Source organism: Kryptolebias marmoratus, linkage group LG16 (assembly GCF_001649575.2).
Source record: "Kryptolebias marmoratus isolate JLee-2015 linkage group LG16, ASM164957v2, whole genome shotgun sequence".
Lineage (NCBI taxonomy): Eukaryota > Metazoa > Chordata > Actinopteri > Cyprinodontiformes > Rivulidae > Kryptolebias > Kryptolebias marmoratus.
The window spans coordinates 11,376,404-11,396,356 of NC_051445.1; the positions used below are offsets into that span (position 1 = coordinate 11,376,404).

Below are 19,953 nucleotides of genomic sequence, written 5' to 3' on the forward strand. Positions count from 1 at the left end.
CCCCCCCAACTTTCAGATAACTGCTCGTCTCGTCTGCAGGAGAAAGTTGTTTTTTTTTTCAGACCTGGCACTTCTTATTTTGTCCACTTTTCTCATTTTTGTGAGCTCACAATGACAGAACAGAAAACAAGTGAAAAGCAAACAAAGTATATAAAAAAACAAACAAACAAAAAGCTTAAGAAGCCCTACTGCCCTACTGACCAAGACTACAGGAAAGTCTGGATAACTTGAAGCAAAATCAATACATTTCTGGGTAGTTTAAACATTTGAACTGAACTGCACTTATGTCAGCGCTCTACAAGATACAAACTATACGTATAAATGTGTGTGTGTGTGTAGCTGCAGAATCTCGGCTGTTACACTTTGAGTAAGCTGGAGCTGCACGTCTTCCTGCCCTCGGTGGCTGCAGGAGACGCCGTCTTCATGACAGTCACCGATGTTCACTCGTACAACGTGAGTACATCCGAGCGTCCGTCCTGCACCTGAACTCCTGTTTTTCTTTACGGACGAAGCGTGATGCGTTTCTCCCCCTACAGGCCACGGGGGTGAACTGCAGCGTGCTGAGCGACGTGGCCCGGCTGAAGGCCAGGCAGAGGGACGTCCGGCCCCTCCACCCTGAAGACATGCTGCACAACGAAGTACTGGTGAGGCTCCCGCTCCCGCACCGCCCCCGCCCCACTCCGAGGCGCTCGCAGGTAATGTTAACACGTATCCGTGTGTGCAGAACTGCAGCAGGTCGTGGTGCACAGAAGTTGTGTGTGAGGTGCAGCAGCTTGGGCACGACGCCACCATCCGGGTCACCCGCAGAGTTCACGACGACTTTTTCAGAAAAGTGAGCTACGGAGCGGCTCGCCGATCCTTAAATGCCCTTTGAATGACTTGAACGTCGCTCCTAACCCCCATGCGCCTGTGTGCCCCGCAGCCCAAATATAAGTCGGTGAGGATAGTAAGCACCTTTGACCTCACAGCTCAGGAGACTAGCCTCATCAGGCTGGGCGCAGGAATAATCCGAGGGGAGGTAGGACCGCTGAGGGACCTTTGATCGACGCGGCGGGCTTCACTTCGATTCCCTCTAACCTTTCTTTTCTCCAGACCGTACTGGAGGTGCTGAAGGGTCGAGCCATTCCCATCTCGCTCTGGATCCTGATCGGCAGCATCATCGGCGGCCTGCTGCTGCTCGCGCTCCTTATTTTCGTACTGTGGAAGGTACCCGTTTGAAACTCCGCTCCCGACCTTTAAAGCGCGGCGGTTGCGTTCGAGGACAGGGCATTAACCTCGGCTGTCTCCTCCTCAGCTTGGCTTCTTCGCGCGCAAACACAGAGAGGATGAAAACCACGAGGACTGAGCCGAAGGTTCGCAGAGCGGCCGTTTACAGTGAAGACGGGGGGGGGGGGCTCTGCCTCCAGACGGTCCTGGGATGGAGCTCAAGGATCTCCAGGACCAAAGACAGCATCATCAGGGTCCAACAGAAATGCACTACCCACTATTTCTAGAATTAGGGGGGAAATTATGTAAATGATCTTGTTGTTTTTGTGTGTTTTAAACTACTTCTTCTATTTAACTTGCCAACTTTTTTTTTCCCATGGTTTTCTATTTTAAAGTCATAAGATTTTGTCTTTTGCTCTTTAATTGAATTAAAACAGTTGAAAAGAAGCATTTTTTTTGTTCCGTTTATTCGATGCACATTTTAAAAACTAAAACAAACTACCTATTCAGATCTTAGTCCTCGCCGACAGAAACGATCCTGCTCTGAAGTCTTAAAAAAAAAAAAAAGTCAACGATCACACTCGAAACAGAAACAAAAGGTTTATAGGAAAGCTCTGGGTGAAGTCCGGCTCAGGTCGGAGCCGCCGCCGTGGAGCTGATGTACGACTCCAGGAGGAAAATGGTTTCATCTACTTGGTTTTCTGCTGAATCTAACCTGGAGAAGAAAAAAAAATAAAGCGTTGATCGTCTGCCGAGGTTTCTCATCCCTCGTCTCATTCTGTCCTCCTACTTGTTAACGTGGAGCCTTAAGACGTCCAGCTGCTGCTTCTCGGGAGCCGTGATCATCTCCTCCACCTCCGTCAGCTGCTCGGGTTCTGCCCCGCTGGCCTGCAGGGACGCCAGTATGGCTTCGATTCGCTGGGATTTCTCCAGAAGGCGCCTGAAGGGGGGGGGAATCCAGCAGAACCCAAATCAGCTGATCCGTCGGCGGCACAGGGCGAAATAAGGGATCGAATAAAATCAAAAGGTTTCCTACTTGCTTTCTTTGGACTCGAACAGGCGCCGCTCGATGAGGTTGGCCACCGTCTGCGGAGGAAACAAAGGTTACCGATGAAACCGAGGGAAATGGCAGAAATCTCTGAAGGGTGACGTGTTTTTCTGGGTTTTTTTCCCACCTTGTAGCAGTTCTGCAGCAGCATCCTGGCTGTCGGGAGCTGGTTGACGGTGTAAAGGTAAAAGGTGCGAGACGGAGCGAAGTCCGGGGTTTTGGGGATTTCCTGAAGGAGAAATGCGTCGGTCAGACTGGATACGGGACTTCAAGACCACAGGACTCGAACGGACAAAATCTGCTCAGAAAACAACTCAAAATGAAAGACAAAGTGAGGCTTCCCGATCTAATTACTTCGTCTTAGTCTTAGTGAAAAAAAACTGTTAACCCCTTCATCACTGGCGGCCCCTGTACCGGGGCCAAACACGTGCTATACATTAACCAATACATATCCACGTAACGAGGAAAGCTCATCTAAATGATAGAAACAATATTTTCCACCTCAACACTCAGTTTGAACACTAAGCAGCTAAATTAAAAAAAAACAGAAATAGACGCTAAAGAGAGCAACACAGCGGAAATGATTTTTTTTCTTCGTTTTCTGCTGTGTGCCATATTCATTTAGAGGATTCTCTGGAGTCTTACGTTTATTTTGATACCAAAACAATTCAAATAAACCGTATAATTCCTGAGATGCATTCAATTCATTCTGGGGTTAAAGAGACCTGATTCTTCAGTTCTCGTCACAGATTTAATCATTTTAAATCAGCCCGACTGAAAGAGTTAGGATAAGGGTTGATGATGGTTCGGTCCATGTCTGTGTGCCCTCGCTTGTAGCGTTAGCAAAATATCTCGCGAACCACCGGACGGATCTGAATGAAGGAAACTCTCAGACGGCCGCCGCGGCTAAGTGACCTTATTGAGCACGAAAACGTCTGTAACTCAGCCAGTTTTACAGATGTTGAGCTAAAGTGTGGTGTGGTAGTAGCTGAGAGTCATCCTCATACCTTGCATGATCTCACAACAATGTACGAGATCGTGCACAACAAGCTACAACTCCCTCATCTACCAGCGTAAGATTGTTTTACTTCAAAACTCGGCAGCGGCGGGCAATGTGCACTCCTTTAAGAAACGCCGGGCCTTTATTTTCCACGTGGATTCGCGATCAGGAAGCGTGCGATTCCTCCAGGAAGCTCGTCCCACCCACCTGCAGCTGGACCAGGTTCTGTGAGAGCAGCGTGTACAGCATGTCTTTGGCCTCCTTCGCCGGAATCATGGCAAAATCCTCCACTTGCTTCTGCTCCAGGTGTCGCTTCCGCAGCAGCAGGCGGAAGATGCGAGCCGATCGCGAGCCGAACCTGCCGACGGGGGTTGAGAGCGGATCAGAACCCGGGAGGGCGTGTCCGTTTGGGTCCGAGCAGGCGAGGACTCACCTCTCCTGGACGATGGACTCCAGCGTGGCCCGGGCCAGGTTGGCGAGCGCCCGGTGAAGATCTGCGAGCCGAGTTCAGGAAAGCCGCCGACCTGCGTCACTCACAAACCAAAGCGGGTAACGATCCCGTTTGCGGACAAGGATACTGACGACGAACATCCCTCCTCCGCTTTCACCGGCCTTCCCCACGAACTCCATCTGAGAGGCGAGAAGAGGAGAATGGAAGCGGCGCGGGCGCGAAACGAGAGAACCGCGCGGCGAAGCGAGGGCAACAACGTACCGGGTCGTCCGCCAGCAGGGTGAGGTACTGGTCCAGGGTCGGTCTGGAGATGTTGTAGCTGGCAGGAAGGGACCTGAAGATCTCGTTGGCCGAGAGCGGCTTGGTGCAGGTGGCTGCGGGGGAAGTTGTCACCTCACTCATCCTCAGGATGGTCCTCACTATCTCACTGCTCGTCTGAAGAGTTCAAATGATCAAATACAGACGTAAGCAACATTAGTTATTAGTTATAGCATAAAAACAGACAAAACATGACGGTAAATGTTGGTATTTCTGCACTGAAGGTGATGTTTCTGCTTCTGTTTTCTCGTACGACAGCGAGTCTCATTAAGATGTTTTTAACTCTACTGTAAAACCAAATAACTACAGACACTTTCAGTTTATGAGCAACAATAAGTACTGTAAGAGACAACCACACAAGCCACTTCTTTCAACTGTTTTATGACAGATTAGCACTGTTTTATGGCGCTTATTATTAGATTAGTACAAAGACTCAACAACGCATGTGCTTTTTAAAGAAGTTGTTGTGTTTTAATGTTCATAGCAAGGTTCCTCATATGTTTTATCCTTCTGTGTCATCTGCTGCTTCGGAAATGCTTCTGTAGCGACCAGAAAAACGGTGACAACGGCAAGTAAACTGTTAAGAATCGCGGAACCAAGTATGGAGCGTATTAACACGGAGCGTGTGGTCAATAAGGCAAACAAAATTATAATTGACAAAATCACTGCTTCAAAATCCTTCCATCTGGGCGACGGCTCTCTCTGCCTCTTCTTACTAAAAACAGAATTCTCATTCGTCCCACAAGCCATTAAGCTCCTAAATATGTGACATGCCTTGGATGTCGTGTATTTAAAGGAATGCCTTGTTGTCTGTATAAGCTTGTGATTTATTTTTGTGTTGTAGATGAGTGATCGTGTAAGGCAGGCGTGTCCAATCCTGGTCCTGGAGGGCCACCATCCTGCATGTTTTACTTGTTCCTCTGCTCCAACACACCTGATTTGAATCAATGGGTGATTAACAGGCTTCTGCAGAACATGAAGAGGTGATTTAACCACTGAATCAGGTGTGATGGAGCAGAGAAACAAGTAAAACATGCAGGATGGAGGCCCTCCAGGACCAGGATTGGCCACTCCTGGTTTAAGGCCATGCCTGAGATACGCCTGTACTAATTTTACAACACAAATCAATTTCCCCATAGGGACAAGTAAAGTAAAGTAAAGTGCCTTAGCTGATAAAAGAATAAATGGAAACATGAGGAAACAAGTCGACAGCTCGGAGAGACTAAATATCTTCTGCATTGAGGATTTTGCTGCAGGTCTGGTTTAACAAGTTAGTTTTACTTTCTGTGCTGCTCTAAAGCATAATTTAGACACAAAAGTTTTGTTTTGTTTTTTTTTTTTGAGAAGGGAAGAGAGAGAAAAAATGAAATATCTTGTTAGAGAAACGCTGAACTCTCCCTTTAACAGCAGCGGTTGTGTGGAAGTCTGACCTGATCCAGCTTGTTGGCGACGGCGCTGATGATCGCCTGGTCTCTGAAGTGCTGATGGAACCGCTCAAAATTCACCTGCCAGTAAATCCCCTCATCGCCGTGCGTCTGGGCGAAAACACATGAACGGTACGTGAAAGGAGAAGACCCGCAGAACGCGAGAGAAGGCGGCTGTCCGGGACATTTTGCTGACCTCCGGGTCCATCTTGGCCCTCTTGGCGCTCCGCTGCTCCTCGCCGTCCTCGGGGGCGAGCTGCCGTTTGCCCCGTCCGACGAGCGTCACCCGGGGCACCTCGTAGCAGTCGGGGAAGCTCTCCGGCGCCAGCATGGCAGCGCCGGTGGGTGCCGCCGGGGCAGCGCCGGGTGCGGCTTGCGCGCCGCCGCCCGTTTGCGCTGCTCGCACCGGCGGAGGGCAGCGCTGAAGGAAACGCGTCTCCACGAATTTGGAAAAAGTGGAGGACACTTCGCTGTAATCCACGCTGTGCCCCTCTGGAAGCACAAAACACAAACCCCCGCCCCGCCTGAAAATCTGCACTTTCTTAAACAAAACGCGGTGACGTGGCGCTACGGCAAGTCCCACAGTATATTCAGTAATTACTTTAAAAGGGTCAAAACGTTTTAAAGTGGCTAATAGCTTTTTTTTTAACCAGTCCTGTTTTAGAAACGAACACCGACCCTCCATGTTCTGCGTGAGCCGGTCTGCGACGGTCTTCACCAGGCCGCTCATCGTCATGTGGCCCCTCTGCAGCAGCTCCTCCGTCAGGAGTTCTCCGGTGTCGCCGTACAGCGTTTTGGCCGTGTAGATGTAGCGCGGGTAGCGCAGGATTCTTAGGATCCGATCGCAGCAGGCCCAGTACTCCGCGGGGCTGCCGGGTCCCTTGCGGCCGGCCGTGAACGAGCAAGCCCCGTGCTGCACGAGCACGCATAAAGTCTTCTTCACCTTTACGGAGAGAGGGAGAGAGAAGGCGGCGAGGCATAGTTATACTGACTGCACTCTACACACCGTTCTTGAGCTAATCTGAAGGCCACATGAAGTTTGGAGGTCTGTAGCCATTGATACTGCAGAATGTTGGCAACCTCTGTGCTCGTCAGCATCCTCTGAGCCCAATCTGTGATTTTACCTGATCTACCACTTCACGGTGGAGTTACTATCGTTCCTAATCGCTTCCACTTTGTTATAATCCCACTAACAGTTCACTGTGGAAAATTTAGTAGCGGGGAAATTTCACAACTAGACTTATTACAAAGGTGGCATCCCATCATGGTGCCACACTGGAGTTCTCTGAGCTCCTGAGAGCGACCCATTCTTTCACTAATGTTTGTAGAAACAGTCTGCATGCCTAGGTGTTTGATTTTATACACCTGTGGTCATGGAAGGGATTGAAACACCTGAATTCAAATATCTGGATGGCTGAGTGAATACTTTTGGCAACGTAGCGTACGCAGTGATGATTACTCAAGTCTCTGCAGAAGAAGCGCAGCTGCAGTCATGGTTTTGAATTCACTTAAATGTCACAAAAACATCACAATACATCTGAAAGAGGGAAGTGATGAGCTAATGTGAGCGTGAAAGGTTTGTTTTCACTCTGAATTTACTTTCCTCCTGGAAAACTCAACGGTCAGCCGGGCTACTCACCAGGTCCAACGGCAGGCCAGTCTCATGAGCGATGCCGCGTAAAGTTTGCGCGCCGCCCCCCAGCAGGTGCTTCCCCACCTTCTCCACCACCTCGCCGAAATGCTCCCGCAGCAGAAGGCCGCACAGGCGGATCTCCTGCGCCGTCATCTGCACAGAACCCAACAACAAACAAATCCGGATTTTAATGTACACTCCCTGGGAACCTCTCCCAGAACAACTGGAAATAAAGTCCTAAATAAAAACACTGACAAAAAAAAAGTAGGTTTTTCAGTCCAAGAATGCAAAGTTTGGCAGGAAAAGGAGAAATCATTCGAAGTTTGGAACGACTAAGAACGAATCACTCAAAAAACGTTCCTCTGGACGTTTGTTGTTCCCGCCATGTGCAAAATGCTACTTTGCTACGAGTTTACATGGAATAACTGATTAAAATGGCTCGCACAACATGCTGAATCGTTTATAATTATGGTGTTAATGAACAGGATGCAGAACAAGATGGATTTTCTCACATTTAATGCTCACTTTAAGTCCTTCTACAGCTTTGATTTGATCAGGTCACACCCAAACAACAACATAATTGTTTCATTTATATTGGAATAATTTGAGAGTTTACAGTTGTTGTCCTGTTCCATGACTCACTTGATTTTAAAGACATGAGTCTAACGTTTTTAAAATGAATAATTCAGTGGCACAGTTGAGAATTCAGATGCTCATTTCATGATACTACCGCCTCCATGTTTCACAGATGGGATAAGAATCTTGCGCAAAAGACTTGTTCTTTATTTTTTTTAAAGACACTTTTTATTTAACCCAGAAAAGGTCCGTTTTGGTCTCTTTAATCCACAGATCAAATCTGCTGCTTTGAAAAGCTCCAATACTTCCGTCAGCCACATATATATTGTTTTATTATCAGTAATATTTGTAAAAAGATACGGAACCAATTAAAATATTTTAGGCCTCCAATGAAAGGTTTTTTAAAGCATCTTCAGGCAGCTCACAGAACAATCAGAACCTCTCATATGAAGAACTGTTCGGAAAAGATTACAAGGAGCTTCAACTCACTGATCATGTCTGCAGCTTGAAAACGCTGTTAGCATGCTAGCTAACTCAAACCGAACAATTACAAAAAATAAAATAAAATAATCACTTTACTGATTTATACCACGAACCTTTCCGACAAACTGGTTTCTGAACAAACGCCTCTGAACATCGCACAGGCAGAATTCTTAAACTCTCATGCGGCTCCGCGATGACAACACGGACACTTCCGGTTTTCCAGACTTCCGGTTAGCTCGCGGGGTTTTTGTCTTTCAGCGCAGCGTCGCCTGCAGGGCTGGAGGAAGATGGCAGGCCGTTGTAGCACGTAATTATATATCTATCTCTAATTACATTAACATTCCTCTTAAATCAAAATGACATTCTTGCTTGTCAAAATAAAATTAAAGACTTTCAAAATAGCATCCCTGTGAGTAAAACTATTTTAAGGTCTTCACAATGGAGATTGTGTTCAGGAAAAAATAGGTTTAAAAAATTTCTAAAGATCAATAAAAAGTTCAGGTGACAGTTTTAAACTTTTTTTGTCCTGGCTGGACATGGATTGCAGAGTTTTATAATTTAATTCTTCTAAGTCAAAACTGCTATTTCAGATGTACCTAAAGTAAAAGGTAAATAATTTCACTTTTCAGTATATTTTCCCTAACTAGAATGGAAGTTGATGATTTGTTTTGTTCATAATACTAATACTTAATCTGTTTTATATAAAAATAAATTAAATTAAATTAAACAAGAATCGACAAAAAAAATGTAGTTTAATACATAGTTTTGTACTGAGTTTTCTGTCCCTCTCACAGGAGTATTCCTCACAGGTCATCTATGCAAACTAGGCGGTGACATCACCCAGTGACTTTTAGAACAGCCAATCGCTGCTCTCCTTACTGGGGAGTAGGCAAAAGTGGAGCGACGTCAGTGTTTGTGCTGCTGCTGCTTCGGGGAAGATGGCGGAGGCTGCGGCTGTTCCCCCGCATCGGTTTTTCTGTCACTGCTGTAAGGGAGAAGTAAACCCTAAGCTCCCGGTAAGTCAGACGACTCTCTTCCGCCCCTGCGTGGCGCACCGTACGGCAGGCGCCGCTGACAACCCCGTTTTGTCGGCGCAAAGCGGCTAGTTTCGCCCGCTCGGCTACGGCTAAAGCCAACCCTGCTAGCATGTTAGCGGCTAGCAGCTAGCAGCGTTTGTTGTTGTTAACTCCAAACAAACAGCGGAAAAACGGCTTGTTTTTGTCCCTCAAACGGACTCGACTTGAAAAGCGGGGTCGACCAGCTTTGTCAGGCCCTGTGGTGTCTTAAGACAGTTAAAGTTCGAGGTTAAAATCTTCGCTTTGACACTTTCGAAGGTTGTTTTTTTTCTCTCTCTTTCACTAAACAGCAGCAGGAACAGCCGCCTCACCATTTTAAAGCTGTGTATTTTAAATGTAGCTGTCAGGCAGTGGGCTCGTTTTGTTTTCAGTTTTTGTTTCTGCTTAAAATAAAAACACTGTTGACACAAGGAGTAAGGGGGGATTTTCTTCGACGTCGTGTTTAGTTTCAGTTTTGACGTGAAAAGCGATAGTGGATCTTGTCAGATGTTTATCCCTTTATAACATCTTTCCTAAAATACACCCTCACAGTAGCTTTTGCAGCTATTAAACAAATCAACTTCTTGAAGGTTTAAATGTCATCTTTGCGTGGCCCAATCCTGTTATCAGTCAGCCTTGTTCTAGTTTGTGTAAATGTGTGAATTTCCTACATTAATTGGTGTATTTAGCTCAATTATTACGCTCAGAAAAGAGGTCACGTTTGTCTTTTAAAAAATTTACAAAATAAATGAAAGTGTGGGAAAGCTTTCAAGCGTTTTACTCATAAATTGTCCAGTTTTGAGCCAAAAGGAACAATATAAACCTTAAATTTTTTGCCATTTCATATTTAAAACAGTCAGTTCTCGCTTTAAAAATGTAATTGTAGCTATTACTAAATGTTACCTGGACCAAATAGGAAGGAAGCGATTTCTATAAGAAGGTTTTCTTTTCATTTGGAGTTTTTTTTTTTAGTTTCTTATCATGCCATAAAATAACAATTAGGTCAGTAGTTTGAATTGTTCCTGTCGTAATGAGCCGTGGAGTCAAATTCAATCCTCTCCACCAGCCGGGTTGTCGTGTGAATCTTTTATTTTTATGGTGGCATCACGCTGCCCTGTCGCTGACTTCAAATGGGCTCGCTTATCTTAAGAATATTCAGTCGTATCATGTGTCTGCAGCGAGCCGAACGACCACAGCAGCCACAGTTCATCTCGCCACTCCGGGGATCGTTTTGCAGCCGCGTCCACACGTGTGTGTGTGTGTGTAAAACAGAAATAATGAAGCAGGCAACCGACACAGAACCGGAACGGGCCGTTTCTGCTTACCGTAGGGGTTTCTTAACCTATCCTGCGCATACGTTTAGTTTCAGATCCCTTTTTTCAATTTTTACAAAAACTAGTAGGATTAAAACCCTGCCAGGTGAGGGTGAGGAGGTTTCGCGACGAGCTCGTGGGTCCGGTGGCTCATTTGTCTCGCCCGTGTAATGAACGACCCCGCTCTCAGCTGTGGGGTTATTACGACGATGCGGTTACGACAGCAGGCGGTTGTGTTTTCCTCATTCTGACACGCTGCTTTTTCCACTCTCGGCACTTAGGTGTGGTTGGCAGACCAGCTCTACCTCTTCGGTTGCATTCATAAAACAATGACTGTCATTCTAATGTAACACAAGTTTTTATCTTTTTTTTAATATATATATAATGTTGCTGAGCCAATCAAAAGCAGGCATTTAAAGTGTTTTCACAATTAATATTTAGGACCCGCTGGGCAAATGTGTTCCCTATAAAAAGAATGAAGCAGAGAAGAAAGTTTTACTTTTCTGCACACTTTCTGATGTTTGTTTGTAGAATCTTGTTTTTACAGGATTATTAAACAGTTTCATAAAACTCTCAGAAAGTAGTTATCAGATGCACGTCTACGCTGGATTAACTTCGGATTCAGCCTGATTCAAAATGGCCGCCACAGCTAACTGACCTGAGCAAATACAAAAATGGCTGCAGCAATCGCCTGTCCGAGTCATTTCTGTCTGTCTGTTAGCAAAATATCTCACAAACCACTGCATAGATTTTCATGAAACGTTCAGAAGCTCGTCACTGGATGTGTCTCTACAACTGATCAGCTTTCGGATACAAGCCAGTTCAAGATGGCTGCCTTAGCTAACAGGCCTTAGAGAACACAGCAGTGGCTAGGTCTGGGTCAAACGTAATGCCGTGGCTCTCAGACTTTGTCTCGACTCTTTCCAGGAATACATCTGTCCCAGATGTGATTCGGGTTTCATCGAGGAAGTCACCGAGGATTCCAGGTGGGAGGCTTTTATTACTTCTTTTGCTTTCATTTTCCAGACGTTACGCGGCGCTGAAATAAATAAAAATCGCTGGTGCCGACGTGGAGCGGCAGCGGCGTCCTGGGCGTTGAACACTCGTGTGGCGCCGCAGGTAAATCCGATTGACCGTGTCGCTAACGACTTGCATTTTGTCCCCTTTGTGTGCCGTTTCCCCTCAGTCTCCTCGAGGGCGGCTCAAACGGGCTGGATGACACAGCCACACAGTTTGCAGAGGTACGATCAGACCCCGGGGGGGGAGGACGTCAGGCGAAGGGAGCGTGGTATAAATAACGTTTATGTTACAACTTTTTCTTTTTCTTCTTCTCTGCCCTACTTTTTTCGACTCCCCTGCAGCTATGGCACCTTTTGTTACTGGAGCGGCCGTTTACAGCAGACAGAGACAGTCCCGACTCGGAACCCCGGCTCCCAGGAGGACGCCTGGGGGGTTTCGGCGATCTTGGGGGGCTGGGAGGTGGATCGGTCGGGGGATCCGTCCCAGCGGGTCTCGGAGGACCCATGGGGGGCCTGCTCGGAGCCGGGGATCACTGGGGACCTGGGCGCCCGCCTCGCCTACACAGCCAGAGGAGATACAGGTCCAGAGGCAGCAGCAGGCCGGATCGCTCGCCCGCCGTGGAAGGGTAGGTGGTTTGACGTCTTCTGTCTGGTTTTTTTGGTCGACACCCTGTGTTTCCAGCCAACAGGTGAGGTTTAGACGTGTTGCAGCTCACCGGTGTTGATCGGTGATTCGCCATGGCTTGTTTAAGAAGCGCACAGCCCCGGGTTCTGCTCCGCCGCACGTCCAACCAAAACAAACAGGATGATTTTTTAAAAATAAAAACTTGCCCTGCAGATTTCTGATCATGTGTTACAACCAACTGCATTAAGGGAGAATCTCACTGGGGTGCAGCTGTTGGAGACTCAACGCTGGGGAAGTTTACATCATAGTCTCTCTGAATTCATAGTTTTTGCGAGCAGCGACTCATGTATTCATGATCTATATATTTTTTTGTCCACCTCTGCAAACATTATACCTGTTTTGACCCCCTTTGTTTCCACCTCGACAGCTGCCCCTCTTGTTTCTGCTGCAGAATGCTTTTGAAATGAAGACAGACAGATCTGGATTGTTTTTAAGCATTGTTGACCATCACTGTGGTTTTTAGGCCTGCAGCTCTCCTCTGTCAGAGGACACCTGTCCCACACAGGTGTCAAAATGCAGCTCATGAGACGGTTTGAGACGCCCTCAACTCAAGCGCCAAGTTTATGAGCAAATTATGGGGAAATTGAGAACCTCTTCCAAACGTCATCCACTAGCTTGTCTCCGACAGCCGCAGCCCAGAGAGAAACTAACTTTAGGCCAGAAAATAAACGGTGAAATTACGTGTAGCTGCTTCTTCTCTTTCTTTCGGCTGTTCCCTTTTTCAGTGGTCTCCACTGGGAGTCATCCTCCTCCATCTAACTCAGTCTTCTGCGTCCTTTGTCCTCACTCAAACTCCCTCCATGTCCTCTCTAAATGCATCCATATGTCTCCTCTTTGTCTCTTACTTTCTTCTACCAATATACTCGCTGTCCCTCCTCTGCACATATCCAAACCGTCTCAGTCTGGCCTCTCTAACTTTATCTCCCAGTCGTTCAACCTGTGCTGTACCTCTGATGACCTCATTCCTCATCCTGTGCATCCTCGTCCCTCCCAAGGAGAACCTCAACATCTTCAGCTCTGTGACACGTAGCTACGATAAGAAAATATTTGCTAGCTGTGGGGTTATGAGTGTGCTGACGGGCACAGGTGAAGGCCAGGATGAGGTGATCTGAAGTGTGTTAAGATGTTTCACATCACTCCTTAAATCCAACCCAGTGGAATCGTCTCAACTCTGAGATCTCCTCTTTATTTTTGTTTAGTGATTTTAATTGTTGTTTTGTTTGTTTTGTCAGGATTGTACAACAGTTTCTTGCCGGTCTCTTTGCCAACTCCGGAGTTTCTGGCTCACCTCCTCTGTCCTGGTAAAAAACTTCCCAACATCCATGTCAGTCCTCCTCCGTCTCCTTCGTCTTTATTTTTATTTTTTCTAAACTTGTCCGCTCTGTGTCTCCTTGAAGGACGGGGATGCTCCACTCCAACCCGGGAGACTACGCGTGGGGGCAGGGAGGCCTAGACGCCGTCATAACTCAGGTGAGTAGCCGGGGGAGGTCGCGGAGCTCCTTCGGGTTTCTCTCGGTCGCCTCCGAGCCCCCCGCCCCTAACGAGCGTTCCTTCCGTGCAGTTACTCGGTCAGCTGGAGAACACCGGACCTCCACCAGCAGAGAAGGAGAAGATCTCCTCCCTCCCCACCGTCAGCATCACTCAGGAACAAGCAGGTCGGTCACATCTCTTTACCGTTTCCTCTTTATTTACGTCACCTTCTTTCATGCAGCTTACATCAGGGCTCTGACACACATCTGGAGCTTCTGAACAGATTTTCAGACCTAAAACTAAATTTTAAAAATACCTGTTAGCGACATATTTTTGCACCGTTGTTGTAAGATTTAAAGAATCAATAATAATAATTAATAAGAAAAACAATTATTACGTTTTATTCTCCTGTTAGCAATGATTGTATACTTTAACCAAAGATACTTGCAGGTGATTTTGAGGGCTGGAAGAAAGAAAAGTTTGTTTAAATTCATCAGTATATTTCTAAAAAAAAACATACTGATAAATAACTGTAAAAGTAATTATTTCAATTGAACCATTTCTTCCGACCGTCTGTGCTTCACTTTTATTTTTTTATCCGTCATTTCAAGACAGAAGACATTGAACGGCAACAAGAAATAAACTCATTTCAGTTTGTTTTTGGTATTTTTCTTTGTTTTAGTTGTATTTGGACACACAGGAGCATGTTTCCTTGTATTAAAAGGAAGTTCAGAGCTCTTTAGTTGAAGGTTAGGATGTATTAAAGCTGTCGAGCTGTCAGTGTGGGACAAAGCGCCCCGTTAACCTCAGACATATCAACCTTGTTCCTCACAGCTGATAATGTACGTTTCATCGCCATTTGTTAGTTTTTTTTTCCCCACTTCTGGGTCAGACGTTCCTAACGTTCCTCTGTGTTTTAGCAGCGATCTCTTGGCGTGATTGTAGTTAGACGGCGGACTTGTTGAGACAGAGACCCCTCAGAGTCGTGTCTTTCAGTAACTCCGGCTGTTGTCTCCGCGTTCTGAAATAGTTTTCCGATGCAAACCTAAACATGTGATTCGACAGCTTTTAGTTTAAAGCGTTTTATCCTGTGACTGTAAGGGGACGGCTGTGTATCTGTGTAAATTAAATCTTTTTTTTTTTTTTCTCCCATAGACTGCTGTATGGAATGTCCAGTGTGCAAAGAGGACTTCGCAGTGGGAGAACCAGTCAGACAGCTACCCTGTAACCACTTCTTTCATTCAGACTGTATAGTACCGTGGCTGGAAATGGTGAGTCCCAACAGAGACAGTGGAAGGGTTCTGGACGGGGAACGTTTAAAGTCGCTTTGCTCAGCTAATTGTAATAGAACTACCGGAGGAATTAGTTTGACTTCGGTAACTTCCCCCGTCGCAACGAGAAAAGGGGATTTGGAAACGCCCTCCGTCCGTCCAGGTCGTCTTGTGAGCTGGATAACTTGGAAAAATAAGAGACGTACCGACCTCCATTTTGGTCTGTGGCTGCGTCTACACATAAGTGAGGTCACTATTCAAAATTAGGTTACCATATATATAATTTATTATATTTACAGCAAAAAGAAAAACTAGAAAGCAGAGTTTCTTTAAATGATCAGGGTGGCTGAGGACTAATCTATGAGGGCCACCTTTAGCCCCCCTTTGGCTCCGCCCACTGCGCCTGGTGGTGGATAAAATTACTCCCTCCGCTCGTCGGGATGCATCGCTCTGCATCACCTCAGACAGCGAATTATCACCACAATAAGCTAAACATGTCCTCCCTCCAAATCTTTATTGACAAAGACGTAAAGTAAGACTCCATCTGTTAGGAAAAAAACTTTCTCTAAACTTAGTTTCAGTCGATCTGAAACATGAGAACACATCTGAAACTCCATCAGCCTGTCTGAGAGTCTCTCTGGATGCTTTAGTTCTTGGAATCAAACAACATTAACCCTGAAAGTCGTATATTTGGATCTCCTGTTCAGTTCCAGTCGAGGAAAACACTCATCTAAAAGCTAAAAACACTTTTTAAGACCCTCGGCAACGTGGGACATCGACTCGTTTCTAAACGCTGACTTTACTGTTTTTATTTTATCAGCAGTAACGCAGGGTTTGACAAAAATTCTGCCAATACATTTAGAAAAAAAAAAAAACTTACTTTAATCACATAAAAGTTAATTTTCTTTGCATTTTTATTCTTTTTATGCATCAAATTAAAGGTTCTTTCTTGATCAAAAACACTGAATCAAGAAGAAACTGTTTAGAGTCTAATAAGTTTTACTTTTTTACCATAAGACATTTAAAATCTGTGTCGATTTACAGCTTATTTCACTAAACTCTTGTTTAAAATGTGCTCCTTGCTAAGAATGAAGTCAAACATCAGCAGGTTCTCCTGAAGCGCGGGTACGCACTCGGTGTAAACAAAGCACTCGGCTGAACACTCCGTGGACACTGGAGTCACATGACTGACCTACATCAGGCCGTAGTCTGTGTGTAAACAGACACACCTACAGATTTTTGTTTTAGGGACACATTAAGCGTCGACGTGAGAGACGCGTGGTGCAGATTTTGTTTTTGTTCGGCCTTCGCGACGCGGTGACCATTCCCCGCGGTCTTCAGCCGTCGCTAACGTCTGCGTTTCTTTTCTTTTTTTTGTGTTCTGCAGCACGACACGTGTCCCGTGTGTAGGATGAGCCTGAACGGAGAAGACAGCAGCAGCCAGACCCCGTCCCTGTCCACGGACCCCCGCACACAGGAGAGATGGTCCTTTTGAGACGCCCGCCGTCCACTCCCCCACCCCCCGTCCTTCAGTTTCCACCTTCACGTCCCGCCAGAAAAAAAAAAAAAAAAACATGCTTCTCATTTCCCCCTTCAGTCATAAAGACCTCAGACTTTTTGTATATTCATCCTCAGTTTTAACGCCTTCTCTCCGCTCACACCCCTCCCCAACAGACGTCTTAACAAATTGCCGTGATTCGCTTCGTTCGCCTGACAACAAACCAGACTAGATCGATGTTCAGCTCACCCGATTTTTCACACAACTCCTTTTTTTAAATGTGTTGCTCAGAAAAGAAAAAAAAAAGCTTTCACCTTTAACCTTTACGGAGCCGGAACAAAGAAAACAACATGAACACCTTTTACCGTTAGGAAAGACTTTTCTTTTTTCTTTTTTTTTTTAAACTCTTAAATCTCTTCTTTTTTTTTTTCTTATTTCTCGGAGTTGCTCCGTGGAGGAGTTCATGTCGTGACTCGATAAAACGGACGTTAAGCGTTCGACACAAACGTGAGAATCGAACGTTTTACGGACTCAGCGTTTCCCCTGCTGGTGTAAATATTACAACCGGATGACACCCCGCCGTCATTTTAGTCCGCTCGCGACTGTACCTTCTTTTTGTTGAACATTTTTATCACTTCTTTTGATGTAAATAATTTTACTCCAACAACTTTAAGGTTTGCAAAGGAAAAAAAACAAACAAACAAACATTGGTAATGGCGATGCAAATGTGAAATACCTGGTTATCGAGCTGTATATTATAAATATGAAACTATGTCTATGATGTATTAATAAATTGACAAAAAAAAACTTTTATTGCTTACAGCAGATTTATTAGTTGGTGTATAAAATAAAAAAAACTGATTTACAATAAAATTAAGTCGTAAAATCAGAAACTATTTACAAATCATTATGTAAATGATAATTTCAGCGCCAGACGAGGCTCAGGTGTTAATTATCTGCCCGATGAATTCAAAGTGTTTGAGGTTCTTCTTTAAAATCTTTAAAGGCAGTGAATAAAACTGCAAAGAGCTCGTTGTGTTATTAGCTTTGGTGAAATGTGAAACTCTTTATGTTTCCTGTTATTGGTGTTCAGCGCGTGTTCCAAGCGATCGTGAGCAGCGAGCGAGCCGGCGCCGTGGCGGGAATGTAACCCACGGCCGGGTCCCACACTTCGAACTGGATCTCTGCCGAGGACCTGAACACACAAACACACACACACACACACACAGACAGAGAGGAGTTTGGTATAATTTCCTGATCAAACACACATCACTCACCAGAGTTTTAAACTCAAACGTTGAGTCCAACACGTTTAGGTCAATCCTCATAAATATTGTGTCGAGGGTGACTCTCAGCTACTACCACGCCAAACTGGCTCGGTGGCGGCCATTTTTGTGTTCGCTAACATCAATATGTAGGTCTACATCCAGACGCGAGGGGGGACCCCGAGAAGTACCTGTTGAGAACGATGAGCACCGCCGATGCATCTGGTCTGACGAAGGCGGTGAATTCCAGCGGCGTCGCTCCGCTCGCCGACACCCCCACCCTCTGAGACTCCGCCCACAGGAACTTGCTGAAGGCAGAGGGTCACGGGTGAGACAAAAAGATGCCCGCTGGGAGCAGAGGTCACCCCGGGGCGTTCAGAGCTACCTGAAGTGAGCCACGCTGTAAAACGTCGGCTGCTTGTAAAAGATGTCGCGCTCCACGTCCACGATGACGGGGCTGTCCACAAAGTTCTTGACCCAGTTCGGTCCGCCGGTCCGGTCCAACGCCAGGTTCCAGTCAGTCCAGCCCACAACGTAGTGATTCAGGTCCTGAAACGAAACAAACAAAAACAAGTTCAGGGTCGTCCTGCTGTAAATCTGTTGATCTGGGGTTTAAGGCGCCACGGGGCAGATTGTTCGTACGATCCGGTTCCTCCTGGTTCTGGATGCGGCTCGAGCCTGAATGAGCTGAGTGGAAGGAGTCCAATTTCCCCCCGGAGTGAAAGTGAGGAAACAGGACGCCGGTTCCAGCTTGCTCTGCTGGCCTGCGTCCTGCCGAGCCGTGTGCAGCGGGGCGCAGCGTCTCGCCTTTCCGGGGACGGCTCGCAGCTTGTCGGATTGCGTGGCTGCTTCTCCGGAGCTGACTGAACAACCACGAGCGGCAGCGGCGGCGGCGGCTCACCTCTATGATGTCGTGCGCGTACTGCTCCGCCCTCTCCCAGCTCCCCAGCTTCACTCCTCTGTCTGCCGGGCTCCAGCCGGCGCACGCCTCCGTGCCGAACAGGTAGTACTCCGGGTAGAGGCGGTGGGTGGTGCCTAAACTTATCCCCGCGGGGATGAAGCTGTCCATGTACCAGTGGACCGCTACGCCGTGTATGTAGCGCCCTGCGTGAACGTCACCGAGAACCTGGAGGGGCGGAGACGAAGAAGGAAAGGAATGAGCAGGAGTATACTCTCAGTTATCCAGGACACGGTCAATCCAAAAGAAAAAAAATAAAATAAAAACAAAAGCAAATGGACTTCTATTCTGTCGCTGATTTGCATCCTAAAGTTAGCTGTAGATGTGCAATGATTAGTTTGAGAGTTTCATTCAAATCTGTCCAGTGGATCACGAGATATTTTGCTGACACAACAGATAAACACAGAGTCAGAGACAATAGGAAAAAAAAGGAATAAGAAAAATGCATCTAGTAAAAACAACAATATTGAATATTGTGGTATTCAATAATAATGTAGTTGCATGTTTTTTTGAAATTGTGCAGCCTTAGTTTCTTCTAATCTGACCTTTATGTCACTTCAAGTCAATTTATCAGGAAAAAAATTCCAACAACCTTACAATGGTTGGTTTAAACTTCGATGTGTTCTGCTGTATGTCCTGTTAAATCTCGTTAATGTCATCCTAAGACAGGTCGAACGTGAACTGAATGCAGTTTAACAGCCTGACGCAGATAAGAAATACACTCAATTACATTTTGTTTGTGCTTAAAAATAAAAAAAACATTAAATGTTTCTGATTTAGGACACAAGCCTGTTACAGAAACATGACAGATTCAGCCACGCAGGCTCGTTTTGATCTTAGGAAAGGCCTTAAAAACGAAACCGGTCGAGCCGGTTTGTCCTTGATCATTTAGAGCCTGAGGTAAAAAAAATAAATAAAAATCAGGTTCTTTTCTCCGTCCCCTCCGCCCGCCGACTCACCACTTTGGCCCAGTAGGGCAGCAGCAGGCGGTTGTCGTCCAGGATGAGGACGTGCGTCCGCGGGTGGGACGAGGCGTGCAGCGCGGGGCCCAAATCCAGAGCCACCCAGTCCCTCTGCTCCTCCGGCGTGAAGCCCAGAGCCTGGAAGCTGCATCGGGGACAGAGACGTGTCCCTTTCAGCGTTTCAGAGCTGAACGAAAAGGATTTGCGTCGTTGCGAGGACAGACCTGTAGTTCGTCATGCGTCCTGCGGTGGGCTCGTTTCCTGTCGTCAGAGCCCAGAAGGTTAAGTTATATTTAGCGTATTCCTCCAGAAACCTGA

At 46.4% G+C, this 19,953-nt stretch overlaps 4 protein-coding genes across 7 annotated transcripts in view; 2 read left to right on the plus strand and 2 right to left on the minus strand.

The window, feature by feature from the left end:
- itga10 (integrin, alpha 10) overlaps positions 1-1,774 on the plus strand; it is a 28,257-nt gene extending 26,483 nt beyond the window's left edge. For both annotated transcript variants that reach the window (XM_017425122.3, XM_037980340.1), the window contains 6 exons: positions 340-453; positions 537-644; positions 725-832; positions 923-1,018; positions 1,093-1,206; positions 1,295-1,774. In XM_017425122.3, coding sequence (XP_017280611.1) covers positions 340-453; positions 537-644; positions 725-832; positions 923-1,018; positions 1,093-1,206; positions 1,295-1,345 — 591 coding nt within the window. In that variant the 3' untranslated portion in view covers positions 1,346-1,774. The remainder of the gene's footprint in view (positions 1-339; positions 454-536; positions 645-724; positions 833-922; positions 1,019-1,092; positions 1,207-1,294) is intronic.
- On the minus strand, positions 1,655-8,363 carry polr3c (polymerase (RNA) III (DNA directed) polypeptide C). Of its 3 annotated transcripts, XM_017424967.3 has the most exons (13): positions 8,253-8,363; positions 7,087-7,233; positions 6,126-6,390; positions 5,644-5,939; positions 5,454-5,558; positions 3,967-4,140; positions 3,833-3,884; positions 3,688-3,748; positions 3,462-3,612; positions 2,382-2,483; positions 2,243-2,292; positions 1,997-2,146; positions 1,655-1,921 (listed from the first exon to the last, which is right to left on the minus strand). In XM_017424967.3, the coding sequence occupies exons 2-13, from the start codon at positions 7,231-7,233 to the stop codon at positions 1,837-1,839; spliced, it is 1,638 nt and encodes a 545-aa protein (XP_017280456.1). In that variant the 5' UTR covers positions 8,253-8,363; the 3' UTR covers positions 1,655-1,836. The 3 variants fall into 3 exon arrangements, with proteins under 3 accessions (XP_017280456.1, XP_037836269.1, XP_037836270.1); XM_037980341.1 differs by having other exon boundaries at positions 5,644-6,390; XM_037980342.1 differs by having other exon boundaries at positions 5,644-6,390; positions 8,146-8,284.
- A 648-nt stretch (positions 8,364-9,011) lies between these two features.
- On the plus strand, positions 9,012-17,134 carry rnf115 (ring finger protein 115). Its single transcript, XM_017425114.3, has 9 exons — positions 9,012-9,155; positions 11,435-11,493; positions 11,694-11,748; positions 11,869-12,152; positions 13,444-13,512; positions 13,609-13,681; positions 13,773-13,866; positions 14,837-14,952; positions 16,340-17,134. Exons 1-9 carry the CDS (start codon positions 9,078-9,080, stop codon positions 16,445-16,447), a joined length of 936 nt encoding a protein of 311 aa, XP_017280603.1. The 5' UTR covers positions 9,012-9,077; the 3' UTR covers positions 16,448-17,134.
- The window catches only part of gba (glucosidase, beta, acid), a 6,401-nt gene continuing 3,497 nt past the window's right edge, over positions 17,050-19,953 (minus strand). The window contains exons 7-12 of the mRNA XM_017424985.3: positions 19,860-19,949; positions 19,633-19,780; positions 18,617-18,841; positions 18,101-18,264; positions 17,907-18,023; positions 17,050-17,645 (exon numbers count right to left, since the gene is read on the minus strand). Of these exons, the coding sequence (XP_017280474.1) occupies positions 17,540-17,645; positions 17,907-18,023; positions 18,101-18,264; positions 18,617-18,841; positions 19,633-19,780; positions 19,860-19,949 (850 nt within the window). The 3' untranslated portion in view covers positions 17,050-17,539. The remainder of the gene's footprint in view (positions 17,646-17,906; positions 18,024-18,100; positions 18,265-18,616; positions 18,842-19,632; positions 19,781-19,859; positions 19,950-19,953) is intronic.